Source organism: Gracilinanus agilis, chromosome 3, assembly GCF_016433145.1.
Source record: "Gracilinanus agilis isolate LMUSP501 chromosome 3, AgileGrace, whole genome shotgun sequence".
NCBI classification, from domain to species: Eukaryota; Metazoa; Chordata; class Mammalia; order Didelphimorphia; family Didelphidae; genus Gracilinanus; species Gracilinanus agilis.
The window spans coordinates 464,842,916-464,868,224 of record NC_058132.1 but is presented as its reverse complement, the minus strand read 5'-3'; the positions used below and the strand labels follow the sequence as shown (position 1 = coordinate 464,868,224).

Sequence of the window (25,309 nt, the reverse complement as noted above, 5' to 3'; positions counted from 1 at the left end):
GGGGAGAGAGAGAGAGAGAGAGAGAGAGAGAGAGAGAGAGAGAGAGAGAGAGAGAGAGAGAGAGAGAGAGAGAGAGAGAGAGAGGATGAAATTAGATCCATTTAATATCTCCTTGGAAGAAAGTCTGTAGAATATTTCTCAGAGATCTTTTTGGTCCCATGCTGTATGATACTTTCATCAGTGACTTGGATGAAGGCTCAAATCATCTGTGGATCATATTTTCAGATGACAGAGAGGTAGGAGGGATAGTGGACATGGCAGACTCAGTGTGTCCAAAGATCTAGACAGATTAGAACATTGACCTGAATCTAATCAGATGAAGTTACATAAAGATAAATGTTGGGGTATTTTCCTGGGCTTCAAAAATGCCTACTTCGTAAGTACAAAGTGGGGGGGGGGGGGGATGAGGCAAGTGTTGCTCTGAAAGCCTTCCATTGCAACGTGCTATAAACTCAGCAAAATTCAGCACCGTAATTTTGTGGCAACCAAAGAAGCGACTGTAAAACTTGAGATGTAGTAAGAGAGATCTCATCGGAGACTAGGAAGGTGACAGTCCTGGTCTGCTTTGCCCAAACTAGATGCTTCCTTTTGGGCTTTCCAGCTGTAAGCCATCCCCAAGAGGGTAAATAGAATTCTGAAGACTCTCACGCTACTGCCCCATGAGGCCCACGTTAAAGGGATTAAGGATATTTATCCTGGAGAAGAGAAGACTTTGGGGAATTAAGATAGGTTTCTTTAACCATTTGAAGCTCTGTCACGTGGAAGAAGGATTAGACTTGTTCCTTGGAGTCTCAGGGGATCAGAACTAGGATTAATGGGTGGAAGTAGCCAAGAGATCAACTTGGGTTCCATGTGAGGGGGGGAAATTTTTCTAATAATTAGAACTGATTTAAAGTGGAATAAACTGCTTGAGAAGGTTCCCCTCCACTGGAGAACTTCAAACAGACAGTGGAGAAGCCTTTCTGTTGTGCCTAGAGAAGATTCTTTTTTCCTATGTGGCCAAATTGGACAAGATGGTCCTTTATGCCATTTAGCTTTGATGTTGTGTGTACCTTTAGGAAAATGTTAGCTTGTGTTCTAAAGGGGGAGGAGTAATAGGTCTCTCTGTTATCATTTATTTTGTATAATAAAAATACTAGCCAGAAAACTAGTTCATGCCTAACCCAACACCATCTTCATGCCAGCATTTGAAAGCACTATTAATGGTCATTTTGGAGACAACAATTTATGAAGCCGAGTGAAAACATGATTTTAATTAGTTTGTTTTCAATCTTCGTTGCTTATAAATTTCTTTTTTTTTTCTTTTCCTTTTTTTTTGTGGGGAGGTTTCTCTCTTACTGAGTTCTGTGCTTATGAAATACAGATTTTTCTTATTAGCAATACATAACCTCAGTGTAGAACCTATCCGGGCACATCCGAGTCACATCACAGGGTGGGAGTTATGAACTAAAGATACTTTGATGTCAGACACTAATAATTTTAATGTGTGTACATACTCATGTCTCTCCCTTTCCTCCATAATTCCTAAAGTAAATACAATCCGAGGAGGTAGTGTACCAATGGCTGTTCTTTTTTTTCTCCTTTTTTTTAACAGAGGGTGGATCACACTTCTTACAAACCTCATCATTTTGAGGTGGGGCTAAGATGAGCATAACCAGCGACGAAGTGAATTTTTTGGTATATCGTTATCTCCAGGAGTCAGGTAAATTCTTCCTCTTCAGTCAGTAAGCAGCATTTATGAAGTCAACTGTTTTTGGAGTGTTCTGTTCTAAATGATACTAGTTTAAAGCAAAGGATCCATGACTGTCGGGGACAAGAGTCATCGATCTCCTGTTCCCACACCACACATTTTGGGCTGTCTTTATTGAGAATAGAAAGCTCAAAGGACTGCCTCCTTTTTAAGAGGTTGGGAACACCTTCCCTGCTCCAGAATTCTAATATCATGTCGTGGCATTTTCTTCATCCTTGTGTATATCATCAAATTAGAATCCAGTCCAATTTTTAAAAAGATTCGACAGATATTAGACTATTAACTTTGTATGAAACCCTATAAGAAAATCATTTGTAGGGAAATAATAAATACCATTATCTTATCATGAAATATCTGAGATCAAAGAGACATTCACTTCAGATTTCTCTGTGTGTCTATTTTATACACATCCATATATTTAAAAATAGATTTTAATATCTATCTCTGTATAGATATCTATTAAAATATGTATTTGTTACTTCCTTTTGGACTTTCATTATTTTCCAGTATTTAGTGATATCTTTTCCTTCTTCAAAGTATTCAAAATATGAGATCACACTTAACAGAGTACAAAATGTTACAGGTGAAAGACCAGAATTGTTCTTGCCCTTGGCATGTGGGATACATCTGATGGGGTACAGAGAGTCAAAGAGATTTAGTTTTGTTTTCATTTTGATGGGACAAAGAACAGTAAATTCTCTGGAGCTAGAGAATGGAGAGGGAGCTTGGCTGCCACCCTGTACCTAAAGAATAAGGTACGATGGCATCCCTCCGTGAGTAAACAAAGAAAACCTTTTTCCTTTGGACAAGTTGACATTTTTTTTTTGCGTTTGTTTACATTTATTTGTCATTTGTTTACAGTGCTTTTGTAGATAGTTGTTGAGTACAGCTCATAAATGTGGATTTAATGTTTAGAAACATATATTAACCTTCTTTTCTGACTTTTAAGTAAATTTAAAAAGAAGCCATGTATTTATCAAGAGTGTCTCAGGCCTTCTAATTTAATTACTATGTACGTTCTGATACTGACATTGAAGGCCACCCAGAATTTATGGGCTGGTTTCTTATTAAAAATAGGGACTTTCTACTATCTAGGCTCTCGTGTGTGGGTAGGTAGTATGATATGATGGTCTTAAATCCAGACATATTAGTCACTAATTTAAGAAGCATTCATTGAGCATCTATTATGTATCTATTAGTAACAAGTACATAATGTTTCTACTTCAATTAAAGATCTTATTTGCACTGGAAAATTATATCTGCCCTTTTTTTTTTAAAACAATTGGTTCCCAAATGGATTCAAACCACTATTACTTTTTCCTTTGAGATACTGTTGTCCTCATAGTCTGCTTCTCAAAATGTGTTTGAGTAAATTTTGAATCTTTAATATTTTAATTAAAATTTGCTGGAGAACACTCAGTAAATATTAGACAAATTTGCTTGCAATCAAGCTGTAGAAATTTATGCAGTAATTGGGTGTGACAGGTAGTGTGGGGCCAGCACATCTGTTTTAAGGAAACCATTGCTTTTCTGAGCTGGCCTAAGAGTGTTGTCAGCTGTTTTTCTTTTGAAAGTTTGTGTTTTTACCAAGTAACTACCCTTGCTTGTGAAGCTCCATAAAAATGAAACTTATTTAGAACCAGAAACCTTGAGACTGTTTTTAATCAGTGCTTTAATTTCCAAATTTGAAGGGCTTAGTCTATGCTTGACTTTATCTTTATGTATTTAGTGAGAATTCATGCAGTGAGTACATTCTAATTTAACCTCAAGAAGCTAAGAAAAGGAAATGGGTTTTCAAGGTAATTTTTAAGTAATTTTAAATGGACCATTACAGTGTTTTAGTTTATTAGAAAAAATTTTAAGAGATAATATTTAGCATCTGTTCCTGGTGTATTAGCATTTTTAAGAGGTGAGTTATAGAGTTCATAAAGTTCAGGAAAAACTCTGGAGTTTTTTCCAGTCTAATTTCCTCACTTTACAGATGAGGAAACTGAGGCTATCTGACCAAGAAGTTCAAGTGCATTTCTTTTTCCACTAAACTATCTGGCCAACTATTACAGATTGATTGGACTTAGGTTCAGGAGACCTATATTTAAATTACAACTTTCGTCCTGTGTGATTTAGGGCAATTTATTTAAATTGTTAAATTCTCTCAGCTTTGGTTATCTTTATCTCCATAATAGGCAGAACCTACTTCCCCCTACTCCATATATAAAAAGTGAGAAAAAAAACATATTTCACATTTCTGCTGATTAAAAAAAAAGTTAGAAAACCTTTTGTTGTTCAGTCACTTTTTATTTTTTTGTGACTCCATTTGCCAAGATATTGGAGTGGTTTTCTATTTCCTTCTCCAGTTCCTTTTACAGATGAGGAACTGAGCCAAACAGGGTTGAGTGACATGTCCAGGGTCGCCACAGCAAAAAAGTGTCTAAGGCCAAATTTTAGCTCAGGAAAATGAGTCTATCCACTGTGCCACCTAGCTGAAACAGAGTTTATGTAAATTGAACACACAATTATTAAAATTAAATAATTGTTTTAATTAATGCGAAGCGTGAAGAAAGAAAATGGAAGGGAAAAAGATGAAGTTTGGGAGGAGAGAAAGAAAGGGAGAAAGAAATATATATAGGAGGAAAGAAGAAGAACCAGAGGACAAGGTGAGGGTTGACTTCTATGACTCCAGTAAAAAAAAAAATTATGTATATAATAGAATCATAAAATCTGAGTGCTAAAAGAGACCTTAGAGAATATCTAGTTCAAGCTTTTCATTGAGAATCTCTAATGACAGCAAGACACCTGAAGGGAATTGTTGAAGAAATATACTCCCTGGAGACATATTGGCAATCAAAAAACCATGACTCATGTTTTGTTTGGGGCTTTTTGTTTGTTTAGTTTAGTTTTTGTCACAGGATATCAGAAAGGATCTCAGGAAATTATTAATCCCATCCCTGTGCCTCCAAGCTGGACCCACCTCAAATGATCCTTAACAATGCTCCATGATTTATAAAATCTTCCCTTTCCCTTGCCTGAGGAGGAGGGTGGTTTTTGTTGTGGTTGGTTGTTAGTGATGGTTATTCATTACTGTGTCTTGCATAGGTTAGGTATTCAGTACATATTTATTGATTTGATTTGATTGCATATTTTTACATCCTCTTTATGCCTGTGTAAAGAATAAAAATGGTTTGGAAACCATGTCTTACTGGGAGAGAGGGAGCTGTAAAACCTAGTTAACATAATTACCAGGTGTAGCACCAACAGAATTTGAATTTATTTTTTAATTAGTTATAGCAGTCTGGCTTTAATATATAAAGCTCTGCTGACTCTGTCTTCTTGAGGTTAATAGAGTGCTCTTTTGCTGTCTCTTTTGTGATTCCTAGGAAGCTGCTTCATAGTAATTTTGCATTTCCCACACTCCTTACAAGATCATTTCACAATACCAGGAAGAGACAGACAGGGGAGCCCTTTATAAATATATAATGCTATGTGTTTCTCCTTTTCACAAGAGGGTCATAGTACCCATCTTGCACAGGTTGTTATGATGAGAGAGCTCCTCCAAAAGAATAATGGATTTTTTTGTGGCTTGTTTCTTTTTTCCTAATTGTTGCCAGTTAAATGTAAATGAAGTCTCTCTCCTCTCCTTCTGTTCCTCCCTCACTCCCTCACTCTGTCTCTTCCCCTCCCTTCAATCTCCCTCTCTTTCTCTCTCCCTCTGTTACTCCCTCTCTCCATCTTAAACCCACCCCCTGTCTCTCTCCCTCTCTCTCCTTCTCTTCCTCCCTCACTCCCTCTCTCTGTCTCTTCCCCCTCTCTCTCCCTCAATCTTTCTCTCTCTCTCTCTCCTCTCTTCCTCTCTTCCTCTCTCCTTTTCTCCCTCTCCCTCTCTCACCCTCTCTCCCTGTCTCCCTCCCTCTCCCTCTCTCCCTCTCTCTTTCTCTCCCTCCCTCTTTCCTCTGTCTGCTCTCATTCTTTCTCTTTATAGAAAGAGGAAAAACTCAAAAAGTCTCAGTGTGATTTCTCAAGTAATTAACTGTAAGCATAGCGACTGTTTCCTTTACAGCTATAATTCCACACCTCCTCCAGAATCCACATTATAAAGAAATAGCTTCCTTTTTTTTAAAGCACAAATCAAGTGATAATTTCACACAAACTAGAAAAGCCGCATGGATAATCTAGTGTGATCACAAATCACAAATTGTAATTAAATATAGCTGAAGAGAAGCATGAAAGGGTCAATCAGATGCACAAAGGAAAAGAGGGGGTGCTGCCAGTAGCTAAAGACATTCATCAAATGAATTTTAAAAGAGAGAATTGGCACTGGGCTAGAGCTGTGCTGTTTATTCCTGTGTCTGTTATGAAAGTCAGAAAAAAATGGGAACAGATGCCTCAACAGAGAAAGGATTGTGTAGAATTTAAGAAGCAAGGAAGGAAAAAAAAGGGATATGGACCAGAGGCAAGGGAAGTAAATGAAGGGCATGGATAAAAGTGATAACAGCAGCAAAGGAGGATGATTTTTACAAGAGTAGGAGAAAAAAACAAGCTATAGCAAATCCTCTCCAGGGCACTGGTGAACCAGCTGAATGGTTTTGGTGATTCTTCACGCTAACCAATCAAGATTTATAAGGTACAAACTTGGTGGCAGCTTTCTGATTAAAAAAAAGGAAGAAAATCTCTCTTCTACCTAGGTTATAGTTCATTCTAAAAAAAAAAAAATCACAGAAATACTGCAAGAGAAATCATTTGGCCAAAGTACCCATCTGTAGATGTTGACTTTGATAATAGAACATAAAGTTCTTGATGAAAATGATTGCTTGGGTTTTGCATCCTCAGAGCCTTGCATAGTTTTATACACATTGTTTTATTTTTTGATCAGATCTCTTTTATAAATCTTCCTTTGAGGAAATTCTCCCTCTCAGGGCAAGTTGGTATGTGTCTGCAACTTATATGTTGTTATTGTGGTTTGGTCCTGCCCAATCTTTATGACTCCTTTTGGGGTTTTCTTGGCAGAGATACTAGAGCTGTTTGCCATATCCTTCTCCAGCTCATTTTATGGATGGGGAAGCCAAGATAAATGGGGTTAAAGTGACTTGCCCAGGATCACACAGCTAGACTTGAACTCAGAAAAATGAATCTTCCTAACTCCACATCTGGCACTCTATCCCATGCGCCATCTTGCTGTCCAGTTTGCAGTTAATAAGAAGATGTCAATAAGCACTTTTCCCAAGGTGGCACAGACCCTGATTCTTGGAGGAATTCAATAAATATTGGTTAAATAAAATTAGCAGTGGTAGTGACTCTAACATCACTCAATTTTTCCTTTCTTAAACCCTTACTTTTTCTGTCTTAGAATCAATACTCAGCATTGGTTCTAAGGCTAAAGAGTGGTAAGGGCTAGACAGTTGGAGTTAATTGACATGCTCAGGGTCACACAGCTATGAAAGTGTCATATTTGAACCCAGAACCTTCCACTTCCAGTCCTGGTTCTCTCCATGGAGCCATCTGGCTACAATTCATGACTCAGTTTCGTTAGACTGTATAAGCATAAAGATGGGAGACATCGATAGCCTGATCATTTTACATCCTTTCATCTGTCTCAGGCCCAATAGCCAGTGGATCTGATCACTTAGGAAACTGGATATGGTTCTACACATTTGTTTAGGGCTACAGAGCTCTATTTTTTCTCTCCAGATTTTTAAAAGTAGGCAAAAAGAAATTAGCTCTCATTTGTATTGCTAGATGTTGATTAATTTTAAGGCACCCCTCTTATACTTAAAATTAGCCTTCAGGAAGTCTGCGGCATAGGGTCATGTACTATAGTTAGTGTGAATCTGGCAGATATTCCTAGGGAGAGAGCCTGCCCATTTACATAAATTCCCTGCCTGGAGCAATGCTTTAGGTCCAAATTTCATAGGGGGGAAAAAAAAGAAAGAAAGAAAGAAAACTGCTGTAGTCCTGCCAAATTTTCATTGAGTAAGTCAGCAGAGTATTGAGCCAAGATGTATGACCTTCCATGCATTGCTTCAGATAAAGAGAACCCTAAGTTTTGGCACTTAGGTTAGGAGCTAGCTCCACCAGAGTATATTAGAGGCCTGTTTTGAGAGTATTAAATAAAGAGCAGAAGGAGAGTGAATTATTCCGTCCCTGCAATGTTTGGGAGCACAGTTCAGCAAGTGTTTCATAAATATAATTTTATGATCATGATCAACAATAAGCTAAATGAGAAACTGATATATTTTAGGTTACTTCTTATTACTGTGTGCCAATATTTTATCACTCAGACACCTGGGATTATATTCCATTTTTCAAAGGTGTTATTCTACTGCTAGGCTTTTTATTTTTAATTATAAAAGCAACAATCCTTTTGAAGTTATTATCTCAGTCTCTTAATTATGCAGATAATTAACAAAAAATAAAGGAATTGATAAAATTAATAAAATAAATTAATAAAATAAGATGAATGTGACTGGAAGCCATTGATCTATCTCAGAATCTATATGGATCTCAGACTCTGGCTGATTTGCCTTCTTTTTAGATAACAGAATGATTTGTGCTGTCAGTGGGTCCTCCCTTAATATCATTATACCTGCATCATTCAGAGCCAGTTGCAACAGCAGTTTTTAGGTGTGAGCACTTTCACCATGGAATAATTCCATCTGGTTGACAGTTAACATTGTTAGTATATAGGCTTATATGTGTACTTATTGACTGTCGGATATAATCGCAATATATGTTTAAATGCAAAATATAGTTTAGAGAAAATGAATTTTGACTTATTTTATAGAAGATTGTCCATATAATCAAGAAAGCCCTGGGTTCTGATCCTGCCCTTGACACAATCTACCTGAGTGGCCAGCTAATGGACAAACCACTTAACCTGTCTGTGACTGAGTAAAGCTTCTAAAATTCTGAATTGACTATATGTTTCCATCTCTGCAAGTGAGCTCCCTTCACTGATAAAAATCATAAGTCTGGACCCCTCACCAAAAAAAAATAAAATATTGTAAGGTCCATTTCTATATGTCACTATATTACATATTATTTGTTACTATAATGAATGAGAATATGATAGTATCAAATCCCCATACTTTGAAAAATCTGTGTGAGGTTTGGAAGCCTTTTCTTGTGAATTTCTTTGAGGTTCTTTCTCTATCAAGAGGAACCTTGAACAGCAAGGGCTTTCTTCCCATGGCAGGAAAGAGAAAAAAATTTAATCAGAAGTCACCTTTACTCTATAATTCCATCAGTGTGTTAAAGGAAGCCTTCTTTTCTGATGGGCTAACTTCCTACCCAGATAGGTCGTGGATAAACCTGCAGCACTTCAAATACAAATACAGGAAAGGATCCTCTTAAGATCAGAGGGTTTTTTTGTTTTTCTGAAAATATGTCACAAATTTGAACAATTTGTATCCATCACTCAAATGTTTATTAAGCATCTACTGTGTGCCAGGTCTTGTGCCAAGCACCCAAAGATAGTTTCAAGAAGTTTACAGTCTATTGAGAGAGACAACATGCAAACAGAATGTACAAAGTGAGCTCTCTACGGAATAAATAAGAAGTAAATAGCAACGGGAAGACACTAGAATTGAAAGGGGCTGGTGAAGGCTTTCAGTAAAGGTAGGGATTTTAGTTGGTACTTAAAGGGAGCCAGAGAGGTCAGTAGGTGGAGTAGAGGAGGGAAAGAGTCCTAGGCTTGGGGGGAGCAGCCAGGGAAAATGCCAAGAGATGGATTCTCTTGTTAGTGGAATAGCCAGGAGGTCAGTGTCACTGGATTGAAAAGGGAGTAAGATTTGAGAAGACTTGAAAAGATAGGAGGGCTTTGAATGCCAGACAAGACATTTTGTATTTTAATCTGGAGGTAGTGAAAAGAGCCCCTGGATATTAGGGGGGTGATGTGATCTACAGATCTACAGAACTACGTGTTAGGAAAATCACTTTAGTATTTGGAGGATGGATTGGAGCAGAGGGGTTAGCCGTAATCCACAGTAAAAGAAGTCATGGCTTAACCCAATATAACTCTCTAAATGTAGAAACCCTATTTTCCAAGCCGCTCCAATCTTCATGAGGCATTAGATGGTGTCAAGCCTTGTAATTAGTCAGAACCAAACTCCATGCTATGGAACACAAGAGGTAAAAACTTAGGGGGAAGAAATAGTCCAAACCGTTGTGAATATTATGCCCCCCCCCAAAAAAAAATCTCCTACAAGCACCTTTCATTTTCCCCATATGTAAAACTAGCCAGGATCAAAGTTGTGCTAGATTAGAAAGCAACTGCTTTCATGGATTCGGATAGCAATAGTGAACGGTGGAGATGGGCATCTTTTTTTCATCCATTTCTATGAAAATTCCCTTGTTGTCGTTCAGGTGTGTGTCAGACTCTTCCTAACCCCATTTGGTTTTCTGAGCTCTTTTTATAGATGAGGTAACTAAGACAAAAAGGATTTAGTGACTTGCTCAGGTCACACTGCTAACAAGTATCTGAGGTCAGATTTGAACTTGGGAAAATAAAGTTTTCTTGACTTTTCTACCTGGCACTCTATCCACCAAGCCACCTAACTGCTCCCTTAATGTCTTTCTGGCCCTGGCTAATTTTTATGTGATTGTCAATCAAATGTATTTGTGGAACATCCCATTAGGGCAGTCACTATTTAGTAAAAATAGAAAAAGGCCTGGATAAAAAGAGATAGGAGTTTTAACTCTTCACTTGGGTGTTTACTGTGTGACCTTAATCCCCCTGGACCAGTTTCCATATCTGAAAAATGAAGATGACAGTATTAGAGATACTTTATTTCTCATGGTTGTTGTTGTTATTATAAAGAAAGCATTTTGAAAAATGTAAAGCACTATATCAATTCAAGCTACAAAGTGACATGGAAAAAGATATAACCTCTCTCTTCGAGTGGGCACATAATCACTTTTACTGTTTGTGAAGCGAAGAAAATGTCATTGTTTTTTTTTAATGGCATTGTTGTAAGGAGACAGCTACTTGTATCTTCCATTACATTTTAAAGATTTTTATTTCACAGTTTTGAAAAGTAGGCTTGTGGAAAGAAGAGAAAATCTTGTTATCAATACTTCATGACATTTTAAGGACTTACTATAGGGCTGGAAAAAAATGTAACGTTAACTCCTTGATATGAGCATCATCCATGAAATAATGTATCTGGTCATTTTTAAGAGTTAGATAGAAACTCTTATTTTGTAAATAATATTTTATTTTCCTCCATCATATGTAAAAACAATTTTTAAAATTCAGTTATAAAACATGTTTTGAGTAACAAATTCTCCCTCACCATACCCATCCTGAGATGGTAATTTGATATAGGTTATGTACATGTGTAATCATGTAAAATATTTCCATATTAGTTATGTTGTAAAAGAAAACACACATACACACAAATAAAGAAATAATATTCTTCAAACTGTATTCAGACTATTATTTATTTTCCTCAAGGCAAATAGCATTTATCATAAATTCTTTGGAAGTGTCTTGGATTACTGTATTGCTGAGACTAACTAAATTATTCAGAGTTGATCATTTTACATTATTATTGTTATTGTATACAGCATTCTCTGGTTCTGCTCACTTTCACTTTACGTCTGTTCAGGTAAGTCTTTCCAGGAAAAATGATCATTTTAGATGGCTTTTCTTTTTTTGTTGTTGTTCATTCCTTTCCCGATTTTTATTTTTTACCTTTAGCATTCTTTGTATTTTTAATTTTGAGTTCTAAATTCTCTTCCCCCCATTCATTGAGAAGACAAGCAGTGTGATATCAATTATACCTGTGAAATCATGCAAAACACTTTCATAATAGGGATTGTTTCCTGATATCTTGTTATGGTGGTGAGGAAGTGTGGTCAATACTCAAAAATATCAGACATTTTGACTATGTGTTATAGATCATTAGACATATTGTGGTCTTAAGTTTTGTTACTGTTGTTCTTTTGTGTAATGGAGTCAAATAACCATATTAAATGAGTGATGGATCAGTGAAATGTAGATTTTAAGGTTTCATATACAGAATCTTGTAAAAAGTAGATAAAAAAAGATTTGTGGCAAGGACTCTTACATCACTGGAAATTGAGCATATACGGCTAAGTCATATATTGAAAACTCGGCTTGCTCATTATTGAGAATTATCATGCCATGCCATTGGCATGAGAGGAACAGTGGTCAGAGTAACTGGAAGAACACAATTGGCTCAATTGAGATATGAGCAAAAAGATGGTAGCCTGGACATTTTCTCTGAACCCTCTGATCTCTCAAACCTTTCTGAAACAGAAATAATGTGCCTAAGATAAAGCAGCTTCACCTGTTGGCATGGTCCAGGACACATGGAATCCGAAAGGAGATTTCAAACAAACAAACAAAACCCAAACCCATGAATGGCCACTCACTGACCTTGAACTCATTCAGCGTCCTCGTAACTTCCCAAGCTTCCAAGCAGCAAGGATGCACTAGCAAATTCAAGTACCCTGCATAGAGTATAATTAAATCTACTTCTGTATCCCAGTCCTCCCTCTCTGCTTGTCGTGTGGTGGAGACCCAGACTTCAGACAGAACAGCCAGTCGACAATAGCCCCTCAATACAAAAGCACAGTAAAAATCACAGAGGTCACTTGGAGCTGGTGAAGAGTGATTTACTCAGCAGGGGAGGAAGCTGAGAGGCTTTGCGATCCATCCTCCCCAAAGAAGACACCATCCGAAGTGAAAGAAATAGAAAACATTTGGGAGAAACTCCAGAGGGGGGGAAAGACTAATATTATCAAAGATCTCAGGAAGAAGAAAACTCAAAGACTTTAAACATAAAGAGATAAATCAACATGGAAAATATTAGCAACAGAAAAAAATATGACCTCAAGATCTAGTTAAGTGAATTCATCAAGTACCTCTGAATAAATACTATAAAACAAAGGAAAACGATCCAAAACTTTGAGACAGAAAACCCAGGGGAATCTGAGGAAAATATAGAATCACAACATGTATATGAATGGTTCAAAAGAAAAATGGGAATTATAAAAGCAGAATTTATGGCCACTTCCACAATGAGAATGGTAAGCAGAATAGAAAAACTGGAATCTGCAATGGCAAGTGTCACAAAAGACACAAAAGAGAATAATAAATTGGGAATGCAGATATACAGAAAAGAAGAAAAGAACAAAAAAATAGTAACTTTCAAAGAAAATATGCTAATATCATAATCTTGGAGACAAGAGGCATAGTGATAACCTAAGGATCAGAAGTCTCCCAGGAGAACATGGTAGGACAAGAAAAAATAAAAAGGAAATAGCAGAGGAGTACTGTCTAGACTTCTGAACATAGACAATGAAAAATCAATGGCAAGAATTCACAGATCACCTACACAAGTAGAGAAGAAAGAAAAAGAATATAGATCCACATATCCATAGTTAAATTTAATATCTTAATTCAGAAACAAGAAATTTTGTAAGCCATAAGGAAAAAGAACTGTAGATACAAAGGAAATAAAATTCTAATAGCACTAGTCTGTTCTCTACCCACCAGAAAACTCAGGAAAGAGGGATTGTGTTCCAAAGAGCCATAGAGTTCAGGATGCAGTCCAGGGTGATCTACCCATCAAATCTGGGTGCAAAAGGATCAACCTTTAATAATAAAAAGGCTTTTGAAATATTTTTGAAAGGAAACTAGAAATGAAGAGATTATTTGTTTTTCTAACACCCCAAACAGCAGAAATGCAAAACTGGTTAAATGTAGTAGCAAAGAACAACAAATGTAAGCATGACAGCAGAGAGACCATTCAGAAACTTCCTTCTAAAATGGACACAAGGAAACAGGCATTAAGACAGAAGCAGAGGGCCAGCTAGGATAGAGTGGCTGGCATGGAATCAGAAGGTCCCAGGTTCAAATGTGGCCTCAGACACTTCTTGGCTGGGTGACCCTGGGCAAGTCACTTAACCCCCATTGCTTAGCCCTTGCCACTCTTCTGCCTTGGAGCCAATACACAATATTGACTCCAAGATGGAAGGGAAGGAAGGAAGGAAGGAAGGAAGGAAGTTAAAATCAGAAGGTAAATAGATATATTGTAAACAAAAATATCTGGTTAAAACTAATAAAATTGATAAACACTTAGCTAGTCTACTTAAAAAAAAAGGAAAATTAGAAAATCCATTCAACAAATAAGCACAATGAGCAAGGTGAAATGACAGCAAAACCAGAAGAAATAAGAATAATCTGAACATACTAAAATTATATGCTAGTAAGAAAAAAGAAATAAAGGAATCCTTTCCACCATATAAAATACCCAAACTATTAGACCAGTTAAAGATCTTAAATAATTGAATCTTAGAAAAGGAAAGTGATTTAGCTGAAAAAGAACTACTACCAAAGAAAAAACTTCTCATCCGGATTGATTGACTCACAGGAGAATTTTACCAAACATTTAAAGAACATTACCCATACTGAAAATTATTCTCAAAAACTGAGAAAGAAAGCACTCTGCCAGAATCCTCTTATGAAATATAATCCTGATACCAAAACCAAATAAAATAAAGAAAATTGTAGGCCAATATCATTAATGAACATTGGCTCAAAAATTTTAAACAAAATCTATCAAACAGATTGCAGCAATTTAGCCAAGAAATCATTTTGACCAAGTGGGAGTTTATCATTAGTATGGTTCAACATTAGGAAAACAATTAGCATAATTAAACATTTTAAAAACCAAAGCATTCAAAACTACATGATTAGGGGACAGCTGGGTAGCTCAATGGATTGAGAGCCAGGCCTAGAGACAGGAGGTCCTGGGTTCAAATCCGGCCTCAGCCACTTCCCAGCTGTGTGACCCTGGGCAAGTCACTTGACCCCCATTGCCTACCCTTGCCAATCTTCCACCTTTAAGTCAATGCACAGAAGTTAAGGGTTTAAAATTAAAAAAAAAAAACTACATGGTTATCTCAATAGATACAGAAAGAGCCTTTGATGAAGAACAGTATTCTTTTATGGTAAAAACCCCACAAAGTATAGACTGAGAAACCCTTTAAAATATATATATAAAACAAACATTATCTGCAAAGGGTGTTTACTAGAACCTTTTACAGTAAACATAGAAATGAAGCAAGGATTTTCCCTCTCCCCAGAATCACTTAACAAAGTTCTGGAAATAGTAATAAATAAGAGAAAAAAAAGATAGGCTTAAAGACAGGTAGAGAGGAGAGTAAAACTATCCCTATTTGCTGATTGTTATTTAGGAAAAACCTAAAAAGTCAGCAAAGATATGAATTGAAACAATAGATTCAACAAAGTCAGAAATCCTCAGTATTTCTATATGATACAAAGAAAAGACAAGAACCATTTCATTCCATATAAAAACAAAATACATAAAATATCTGGATATCACACACAAAAGACTTGTATAAATTTATTTTTAAAATTAAACTTACATTTTAATGCTATATCAATCAAATTACTATAAGGGAACTTTCCAGAAACTGAGAAGATAATAAAATTCATTTGGAAAAACAAAAGATCTGAAATATCAATGGAAAAGTTGAAAAGAGGTAAGGACAAATGGGGGTAGCACTTCCAGACCTCAGACTATTTTTTAAAGTGTCAGTCATCAAAACCATACTTTTGATTAAAGAATAGTGAGATAGATCAATGGAACAGATTAGGCAAGGGAGATTCAGAAATAATAGAACTCAATAACCCAATGTTTGAAAAAAAGGGGGAAATATAGTTACCTAACAAAAACCTTTTTTTGATTAAAAACTGCCAATACAACTAGAAAATAAAATGACAAAAATTAGGCTTAGACCAACATTTCATGCCACATGCCACAATACATATTCAAAATGGATATGTTACCATTCAGTCATTCTGTTATGTCCAACTCTTTGTGACTCTGTAGTCCATATACGTTGATTATCTCAACATTTTCTTGACAAAAATTCTGGAGTGGTTTGCCCTTTACTTCTCTAGGGAATTAAGGCAACAGAGGTTAAGTGACTTGCCCAGGCTGGATTTGAACTTAGATCTGACTCCAGATCCAACACTCAAGCCACTAAGCTACCTGATAACTGCCTCCTAAAAGGATATGTGACCTTAATGTTATAGCAAAATTAGAAGAGAAATTAGAACAGAAACAGATCACATATCTCCCGTAGCTATGAGTAGGAGATATTTTATTTTTTTAACATGTCAATTTATTATTTTTTAACATTCTTTTCTTTTTAAGTTTTGAATTCTGAATTCTCTCACACCCTCCCCCACCCACTGAGAAGGCAAGTGAAAGCAATTATGCATGTGAAATCATCCAAAATATATTTTTATGGTTTTTAAAGCAAGAAAAATAAAGAAAGTGAGAAAATTATACTTCGCTGTGCACTGAGAGTTCATCAGTTCTTTACCTTCTATCTTAGAATCAGTATTGGTTTCAAGGCAGAAGAGTGATAAAGGGTGGGTAATTGGGGTTAAGTGAGTTACCCAGAGTCACCCAGCTAGGAAGCATCTGAGGCCATATTCAAACCCAGGACTTCCTGTCTCCATCCGGGCTCTAAGCCGTCTAACTGCCCTGAAAATGTTTCTGTTATTTGAAGGTGAGCCTTCATTCCTGGGCATGTGTATTCCAACGAAGCCATCAATAAGGAGAAAGTGCCCCATATACTCCAAATTATTTATAGCAGAACTTTTCTGTGATGGATAAGAATGGGAAACAAATTAAGACAACCCATCACTTGGGGAATTGCTAAACAAATTTGTGGCACATGAATGTAAGAGAATATCACTGTGCTGTAAGAATTAATGTGTGTGATAACTACAAAGAAACATGGGAAAATCTATATGAACTGATGCAGAGGAAAATACTCTTAAGCAAAGAAAACAATTTACATAATAACTACAACAGTGTCAATGGAAAGAACAGCACACGCACACACACACACACACACACACACACACACATACACACAATTAAAACATTTAAAAATTAAAAGTAAATATAGTAAAATTGTAAAGATCAAGTAGTCCTTGAATGAAGTGACTACGTGTTCTGACAGGGCATCCCCAACCCACTCCCTTGAGGAGGCAGGAGGTCTACAAGTGTTGACACATTATACATGTTTTTTGAACATTTTCAATGTATTAATCATTTATGCTGACTTTTTTTTCCCCTCTCTAAAATACACTGTTGTATGAGATGGCTCTCTGGCAAAAAAAAAAAAAAAGAGGGAAGGATACTTTGGAGGATTATAATGATGTAAGAAACAATATACCAGTAAAAATTTTTTTAAAAGGAACCCAATTCATAAGGAAAAATTGCTGAGCCTACATAGCTTCTCATTTTCTCCCAAGCTGCCTGTGTCTTAAAATGTTATTTTTTTTAAATTCTCCATCAGCCTATAGTTTTAAGATATTCTTACAAATGTCTGAGATTAATTTAGCCAAGTAAAGTGGCCTTTGGGGAGAGTATTAATTAGTTACTTGAAAGATTCTGAATGACCAGTGCTTGATTTATTCTGGAAGCCTTGCCATCTGTGTTCCTAAGCATCTGAACTAGTTGTTCCACAGTTTTCCCCACTTCATGTTTGCTGATACGAAAAAGTAAAGTGTTAGAGAAATTAGTATTTCTGAACCCTATTTTTAGCCATAAATCTTTTTTTAAATGATTTTCATCTTGCCTTCCTTTTGGGTTATATTTTTATTCCCCTGGCTACAATGTTTAAATAGACAGTGAGTGAAATGCAGCTTACCAAAGAATCATTTCCAAGTTTTATTACTCTTTTCCAGTGTATTTTCCCACTTGTATAAAAGGAAAGTCAGCCAAAAAAGCATTCTTTGGCAGTTTAAAAAACAAAACAAAAATAAAAACAATTTGGGGTAGCAGGCATTCAATCTAAATTTTTGGCTCCTGGCGAGTGGATTGGACATCCCAAAAAAGGGGTGTGACTTTTAATATTTGTGAATAATTGCTTCTACAAAACGTATTAGGCAACGATACACTCTAGAATTCTGGCAGCTGACAAATTACAGTGTAGAATGCTTTGTGTTTCCTAGGGACTGTGGAATGCCTTCTTATGCAAGACACGTTTCCAAGGATTCTGGAAATCATTTTAATGGTTTAGCTATCTTAATTTAAACAAAAGTACAGGGCTTATTGTTCAGCTGATTCTCTAAAAATATATTTTGACTGCAGTGCGTATTTTACATTGCTAATGTGTGTCCCCATTAAAAGCCTTTATGTAACAGTTAAGGTAAAGCATTTCTTTTAGATGGTTGTAGGATTGCCTGTAGAAATGATAAAGTTTGTCTTAAAGGAAAATAGAAATTCTCTCTCTCAATAATAAATAAGAAAACAGGAACAGATGGTGAATCAGGCTCTATATTGAGAGACCTTTTTTAAAATAAGTGCAAGCTTTATAATGACCTCCATACCTTGACTGTACACCCAAGGGTGCCAGGACTTCATTTATGATTGTCGCAGTCTATTCTTTCTCCATTTAAAGCAACTTTATGCTATTTGGGTTTCCAGGGTTGCTCTAGATTAGAAGGCTCTTTGGAAAAAAAAATCCCACAGAATTGCAAGAATAAATGGTAGGCCTTAAATTCAGCTGGCATCAGTAATTATATCAAATGAGAGTAGGGGAAAAACTGCATGACAGAGACTTGGAAGAGTCGTGTAAACAAGGCAATTTGCAGCCCGTAAAATAGGTTGTTTACTCTAAATTCAGGTCCTCTGAGGGGGGAAATGTAGCCTATTCAGCATGTAGAGGTCATGCAGTAAAGCACTCCTACCAACATGGAGGTCTCATTCTAAAGCTGTAACAACATCCTGGTAAAACACATAAATTACCTCTTGAACCAACCCTGTTTGGGGAAATTATTTGAATTAACATTCTAGCTAGACACTTGATTGCTAGTTCAAATGGAACCTGGCTACCTGTATAAATGGGAATTTGGATTGATATCAAAATTCCACTTAACAGATATTTAAGCTGGTGACCACCACGATTCCAGTTTCATGGCTACCCCTCCTCTCCCAACATTTTTCTGGAATTCCTATTGGGGAGGCAGTGGTCCCTCTCAAAAAGGTGTTGGGAACCCTTGTTTTAACTCATTTTAAAATGATTTTCAAGGGGAAAATGTGCATTAGTTATTTGCAGAAGAAAAACCACTGGATGAATAGTATATTTAAGTTTAAATTTATTTTCAAAATATAATCAGATCATATTAGATCATTTTTCCCCCCCAGATCCCTTCTGGTCCCTTAATTGGCACTAATTCACTTACTACCATTTATTCACTTACCACCATAAAACCACCATTTTCTACTATTCATCGTATCATAGAATTTTAGATTTGAGAAAGAATTTAGAGATTATTAAGTACAAGGAACCCACTGTTTCCTATTTCATTAGTCTCATTTTCTAGCATGGAGGACATCTATCTACATCTCTTTATTTTGTCTGCTAGAATATTGTGAGAGATTTTCTCATTGTTTTATTGAAATCAAATATCACCAACATTCCACTGACCTACAAACAAATCTATGTCAAAAAGAAAATGAAGTCAACCCAAAAATTAACAAGCAGGGCCAAAAGTCTTAGAATTAGAAAATCCAGACACCATTTTTCCTTTCTAAAACTTTACTTAGCTTCTGTGATCACTAGTTTTAAATGGGGCCACTAAAGCCCCCAGAATCCATCTTCTGTGTCACCCACACTTGAACCAATGGCTCAGAGTAAACATTTACAGTTTCCAGTGATGCAGCTATTTTCTCTTATTTGAAAAATATTATCCAAGCTTGTGGTAATGGCAGATAGAGCATGAGATTATGAAGCAGCCTTGGCTTCACAGTGACAGTTTTGTCACATTAACTGCATATGGTCTTGGAAAACATCATAGAACCTTTATGTAACCTTTGAAAAATGGCAACTACCTGTCTGTCCTGTTCCATCCTTAAAGTGCAGAGAATTTTAGAGTTGGAAGGGATCTCAGAGATCTCTGATATGATCTATAACCTGTTCATGAACGTAGTCTCCAATAGCTCAAGTAAATAGTCAAATAGCATCTCTTTGAAGGCTTCCAATGATAAGTATGTTGTGATTCCCCAAGACAAACATTCCATTTTTGGATAGCTCTCCTTGTTGGAAAGTCTTTCCTTACGTTGAGTTAAAATCTTCTAGCCTGCAATTTCTACACATCATTCATCGTTCTTCCCTCTGGGGACAAGAACAAGTCTAATAATCCCTTTCCACATGACAGCCCTTCACATATTTAAAGCTTGCTATCCTGTTTCACCTAAATTTTCTCTTTTCCAGACTAAATATCTTCAGTTCCTACAACTTTATTTGTACATAAATTTGCTTATTGATGCACATACCTACATATGTTTGGTATCATAATTTAAATCCCACCTCACCATTCTAATCAACAGCTTGTTGATGTCAGTCCCTTCAAATATGTGGTTTCCAGAACTGGGGGAAATGTTTTTAATAAGTGTGTGACCAGTAATAACTATCTACTTTGTTATTATAGAATCTATACTTCCAGGTAATGTAGCCTAAGTTCATGCTAGCTTTTTTGGCTACACACTTGACTTATACTGATATTTGTAGTCCACTAGAAGCCTAAAGTCTTTTTTTTTTTTTAATATATGGCTTAGCAGTATATATACCCCATATTGTATTTGAATCTTGGTTGGATGATTTTTTTGTTTTTTTAACCCATATATAGTACTTCAAATTTCAACCTGTTAGCATTAACCTATAATTCTAAACTGTCAGTCTATTGGGATTCTTATTCTTTCATTCAACATCTGCAAATTTTAGAATTATTGATTCAGTTTATTGATTTAAAAAAAAGTTGAATAGAGACTAGGATTTTCCAAGGTAGAAAACTCCACTTTGGCATCAATCCATTAATCAACACACTTGAGTTCAGTCTGTCAATCAGTTCCTTGATCCTCTTAACCATGCTGTTAACTAATCTGTATCCCTCTATTTTGTCCACTAGAATATTGTGAGAGATTTCATCATTGTTTTATTGAAATAAAATATCACCAGCATTCTGCTGATCTACTAATTCATCTCTGTCAAAAAAGAAAGTGAGGTCAACCCATAAATCAGCAAATGTTTAAATGCCTTCTGAGTGCTTTGTACTATCCTCTGGGGAATACAGAAACAAAAGTGAAGCCAGCCCTTGACCTCAAAGAGCTTGTATTTTTTTATTGTTTTTTTTGGTTTTTTTTTCCCATTATAAAGATATTTTATTTTACCAATTACATCTAATAACAAATTTCCACATAAGTTTTCTGAAGTTATGTGATCCAAATTGTCTCCTTCCTCCTTTTCCTCCCCTCACTCCCAGAGTTGGCAGGCAATTCCATCTGGGATATACATGTATTATCATGCAAAACATTTCCATATTGTTTATTTTTGTAAGAGAATAATCCTATAAAACTAAAACTCCAAATAAACAAATAAAAAATCACATGCTTTCATCTGTATTCTGACTCCAACAATTCTTTCTCAGAAGGTGATTAGCATTTTTTTTGTCCTGAGTCCCCCAGAATTGTCCTGGATCATTGTATTGCAGAAAGTGGTAAAGCCTATCCCAGTTGATCATTCCACAGTATCTCTGTTACTGTGTACAATATTCTCCTGGTTCTGCTTATTTCATTCTGCATCCAGTCTTTCCAAAAGAGCTTCTATTCTACTTGGGTGACATTCAGAGAGATATGTAAATTCAAAGTATAGACAACCTAACCCCTGGTTTATCTTTTTTAATCTTTTAATGTGCTACTCATTTTCATTTACTGGCAGTCCAGTAGTCCAAGCCTGGATACCCTTTCTGCTAGAATCTGCCACCTCACATCCTTGCAGTGATTCGTTTCTCCTCTAATAAAGATTGCCTTTATCTGGGCCCTTTTTTTTCCTTCCAGATTACATGTCGACACAGTCTTAATGATCATTTTCTGAGATTTTGCAGTCCATGTTCTCTTACTCCCATCCCCACACTGGCAGATAATATTATACAGGTTATAAATGTGATATCACACAACACATATTTCCATGTTTTTCATGTAATACATGAAGAAAATAAAATGAAGAATGATATGCTTCAATCTTCTTTCAGACTCCATCTAGCTCATCTTGGATCCTTGCATTGTTTTCTTTTTTTTTAAATAATTTGTATTTTCTATTATTCTGAACTTATGCACAAACAGATATGAACATTTCTATGTAGAGAACATCATAATAGGATGGCATATGAAACTGGAAATCTATTACATACCAATTTTTAAAGTATATAATAAATCCATAGTTATCCTGCTTGTCATTGTCTTTCACTGAAATTCCTTTAATCTTCTACAAATTTTTATTTTATTTTATTTTTTATTCAGTCTCTTCCTCCTCTCCTCATACCATGGAAAGCATCATCCAGCAAAATATATAGTTTGTTTCTTTTGTGTTTCTGCTTCTCAGTTAATTCTCTGGAGACAAACATTTCACAAGTTATTCTTCAAATATTAAATCTGTAACTGTATCTAATGTTCCCTTGTTTCTACTCCTAGACCCTTGCATTTAGTTAAGTTTTTCATGATTGGTCATCATATATTATTGCTGTTTCTCTGTATGACATTCTCCTGGTTCTGCTCACTTCACTTTGCGTCACTTCATACAAGTCTTTCCAGGATTTTTTGTGATTGTCCTCTTTGTCATTTCTTAAGGCATAATAGTGTTCCATTACAACCAGACCACAGCAGGTTCAAACCACTCCCCATTTGATGGACATCCCTTCAGTTCCCACTGATACCGACTCGGTATGGGTTTGTTCATAGCTAAAAATATGTTTGTTGTCTGCCTTCTTAGAATATTAGCTTATCAAAGGCAATAATTGTTTGATTTTTGTCCATTTCCCCACTACTTAGCACAGTGACTGACACACAGTAAGTCTTTAACATGTGTTTGATTATTGATTATATTGAAATACTTCCTATATGCTGAATACTTTTCCAAGAACTGGAATATAGAGAATTTCTGTATCTCTAACATAACAGAGTTGGGGGGGGGGGGAATCTTGATGATATAACTTTAACAAAAGTGATGAGAGTGCTTAAAAATAGAATGTAATAATTCTTAAGGAAAATATAAAATTAGAATTGGAAGGAATCCCAAAGTTCCCTAAAAGTATATGGTTTGATAACTTATACTAGGTATTTTCCCCCTAATGCCTTGAGAGTACTTTTAAAAAATATTTTGTATGTATACATACATACTTAAATATTCATGCCCTTTTGCTGCAATAAATCTAATCCTTTCAGTTATTTAAAAAATCCTTTGCTAAACTATGTTTTCAGTTGAGACATTTAGCCTTTTTCTCTAGTGATTTTTCAGAAGGTGGTTAAAAGTACTCACTCTTTGTTGTGTTTTTTTACTAGCTATCCTCTCATACCAACCTTCCTTTTTTTATAGATAATATCTTCAGAGTTCAAAAATCAGATTGTGAAGGTATTTTCCTAGTATTAACTGTGGCAGCTGGCTTTCTTTTTTTTCCTTTACGGGTAAGGCTTTCAGTAGTCCTCTTGTCAGCCTTGGTGTTACTCAGAACTGGTGACATGCTTAGACTTTAGGAGTATCTGCGGGCTATCTTGCCCTCATGAATGCCACTTCCTTTTAACTGAATTATAAAATTTACAAAATCTATTATCTTGCTAAATTGCTGGCTTTTAGATCCTTATAAAACACATATTTGGAAATAGAGGTGAATTTTTGCCTTCTCTCATGCCCCTAGCTGGTTCCACAAAATATAGGAACAGCCAATTTCTTATACACCTTCTACTCTTTAAGGGTTTTTTTGTTTGTTTTATCAAAGTATAACCCATAGTATTCATCCCAGAAGATGTGTTATTTCTCTTTAAAAGGATGGATGAATAAGAGAGATGGAAAATGTAGCTTGTACTATGCAAGTATTATTTGTTACCATTTAGTAACTATTGAATGCTAACCATATACTAAATTCTATAGAAGGCATGAAGTTCATCACAACCTTCATTCATCTAACATTTCTCTAGTGAAGCCAAAAGTTACTTCTATTATATGTTAGTCAACATTATTTGTGTTTTTTTTCATTTAAATTTTTATTTTTTTTAGACTTCCTTTCATTTAAAAAAATTATTTATTTACTGCCAATTATATGTAATAACAAATTTCCACATAAGTCTTCCAAAGTTACATGATCCAAATTGTCTCCCTCTTTCCCTCCCTTCCTTCCCTCCCCTGCTGGACCTGGTCAGACATTATTTGTTAAAGACTTATTATGTTCCAAGAATTCTGATAAGCAGTGGAGATACAAAAAGAAAAGAAAAACAGAGTAAAAGGCTCTCACATTATAATGCTGGAGACCACAAGTATATATGTAAATATATATAGAGCATAATTCAACAAACCAAAATATGGGTGTAAGTAGGATAATGTTGGAAGGATGAGTTGGAACCAGTTATAAGAGCTTTTATATGCCAAAAATTTTGTCCTAGATGTAATAGGGAGCCAGTGAAGTTTATTGAATAGAGGAGTGAAATGGTCATACTTGACCATTTCAAGTCTTGCTTGACTTCTAGGTAAAGCATAACTTTGAAATGGGGATAGAATTGAGTCAGGAAAACCAATTAGGATACTGCTGGAAGACTCTAAGATGAGAGATTTTGAGGGTCTTGATTAAGGTGGTAGATATGTAAGTAAACAGAAGGGGTAGCATTGGATTGATGGAGGCAGAAATGGTAAGATTTAGTGATTGAGTATGTGAGGTAACGGAGAGAGTGAAGAACTGAAGATAACCCAGAAATTATAGAACTGAGAAATTGAAAGTATGGTAAGACTCTTGACAGAAACAGAAATTTGGAACAGGGCAGAGTTTGGAAGAAAAGATAATGAGTCCTGTTTTAGTTACATTGAATTTGAAAAGTGTCTGAGTCATCCTATTGTAATGTCCAATGATCATTTGGTGATGCAGAACTGAAAAACTGAAGTTCAGGAAAGAAACAGGGGCTAGACTTATAGATCAGTGAATCCTCAGCAGAGAGCTGATAATTAATCCCCTGAGTATTGATTGAGGTCATCAAGAGAGAGCACGAAGAGGAGGGCTTAGGAGTGATACTGACCTAGCAAAAGATGCTGAGAAGTAGGCTGACAAGCATAGAACCGAAGAGAGTGGTATCATGAAAAAGTTCTTTATACTGGTAGAATGAGTGGTCTACAGGGACCGATGTAGCAGATAGAGGAGAACAGAGAAAAGACTATCGCTTTGAGCAATTAAAAGAGCAGTTTAAGATCATAACTTGGTGGCAGCTAGGAGGCTCAGGGGGTTCACAACCAGTCCTAGAGACAAGAGATCCTGGGTTCAAATCTAACCTCAGGTACTTCCTAGCTGTGGGCAAGTCATTGCCTAGCTCTTAACATTCTTCTACCTTAGAACCAATACATGATATTTCCTTATAAGATAGAAGTGGAAGAAAGGAAGGAAGGAAGGAAGGAAGGAAGGAAGGAAGGAAGGAAGGAAGGAAGGAAGGAAGGAAGGAAGGAAGGAAGGAAAAA

The 25,309-nt window shown here is 35.9% G+C and overlaps 1 protein-coding gene across 1 annotated transcript in view; it reads left to right on the top strand.

Moving 5' to 3' along the window:
- TBL1X (transducin beta like 1 X-linked) overlaps positions 1-25,309 on the top strand; it is a 288,121-nt gene that overhangs the window by 174,244 nt on the left and 88,568 nt on the right. The window contains exon 5 of the mRNA XM_044669273.1: positions 1,595-1,702. Within this exon, the coding sequence (XP_044525208.1) occupies positions 1,645-1,702 (58 nt within the window). The 5' untranslated portion in view covers positions 1,595-1,644. The remainder of the gene's footprint in view (positions 1-1,594; positions 1,703-25,309) is intronic.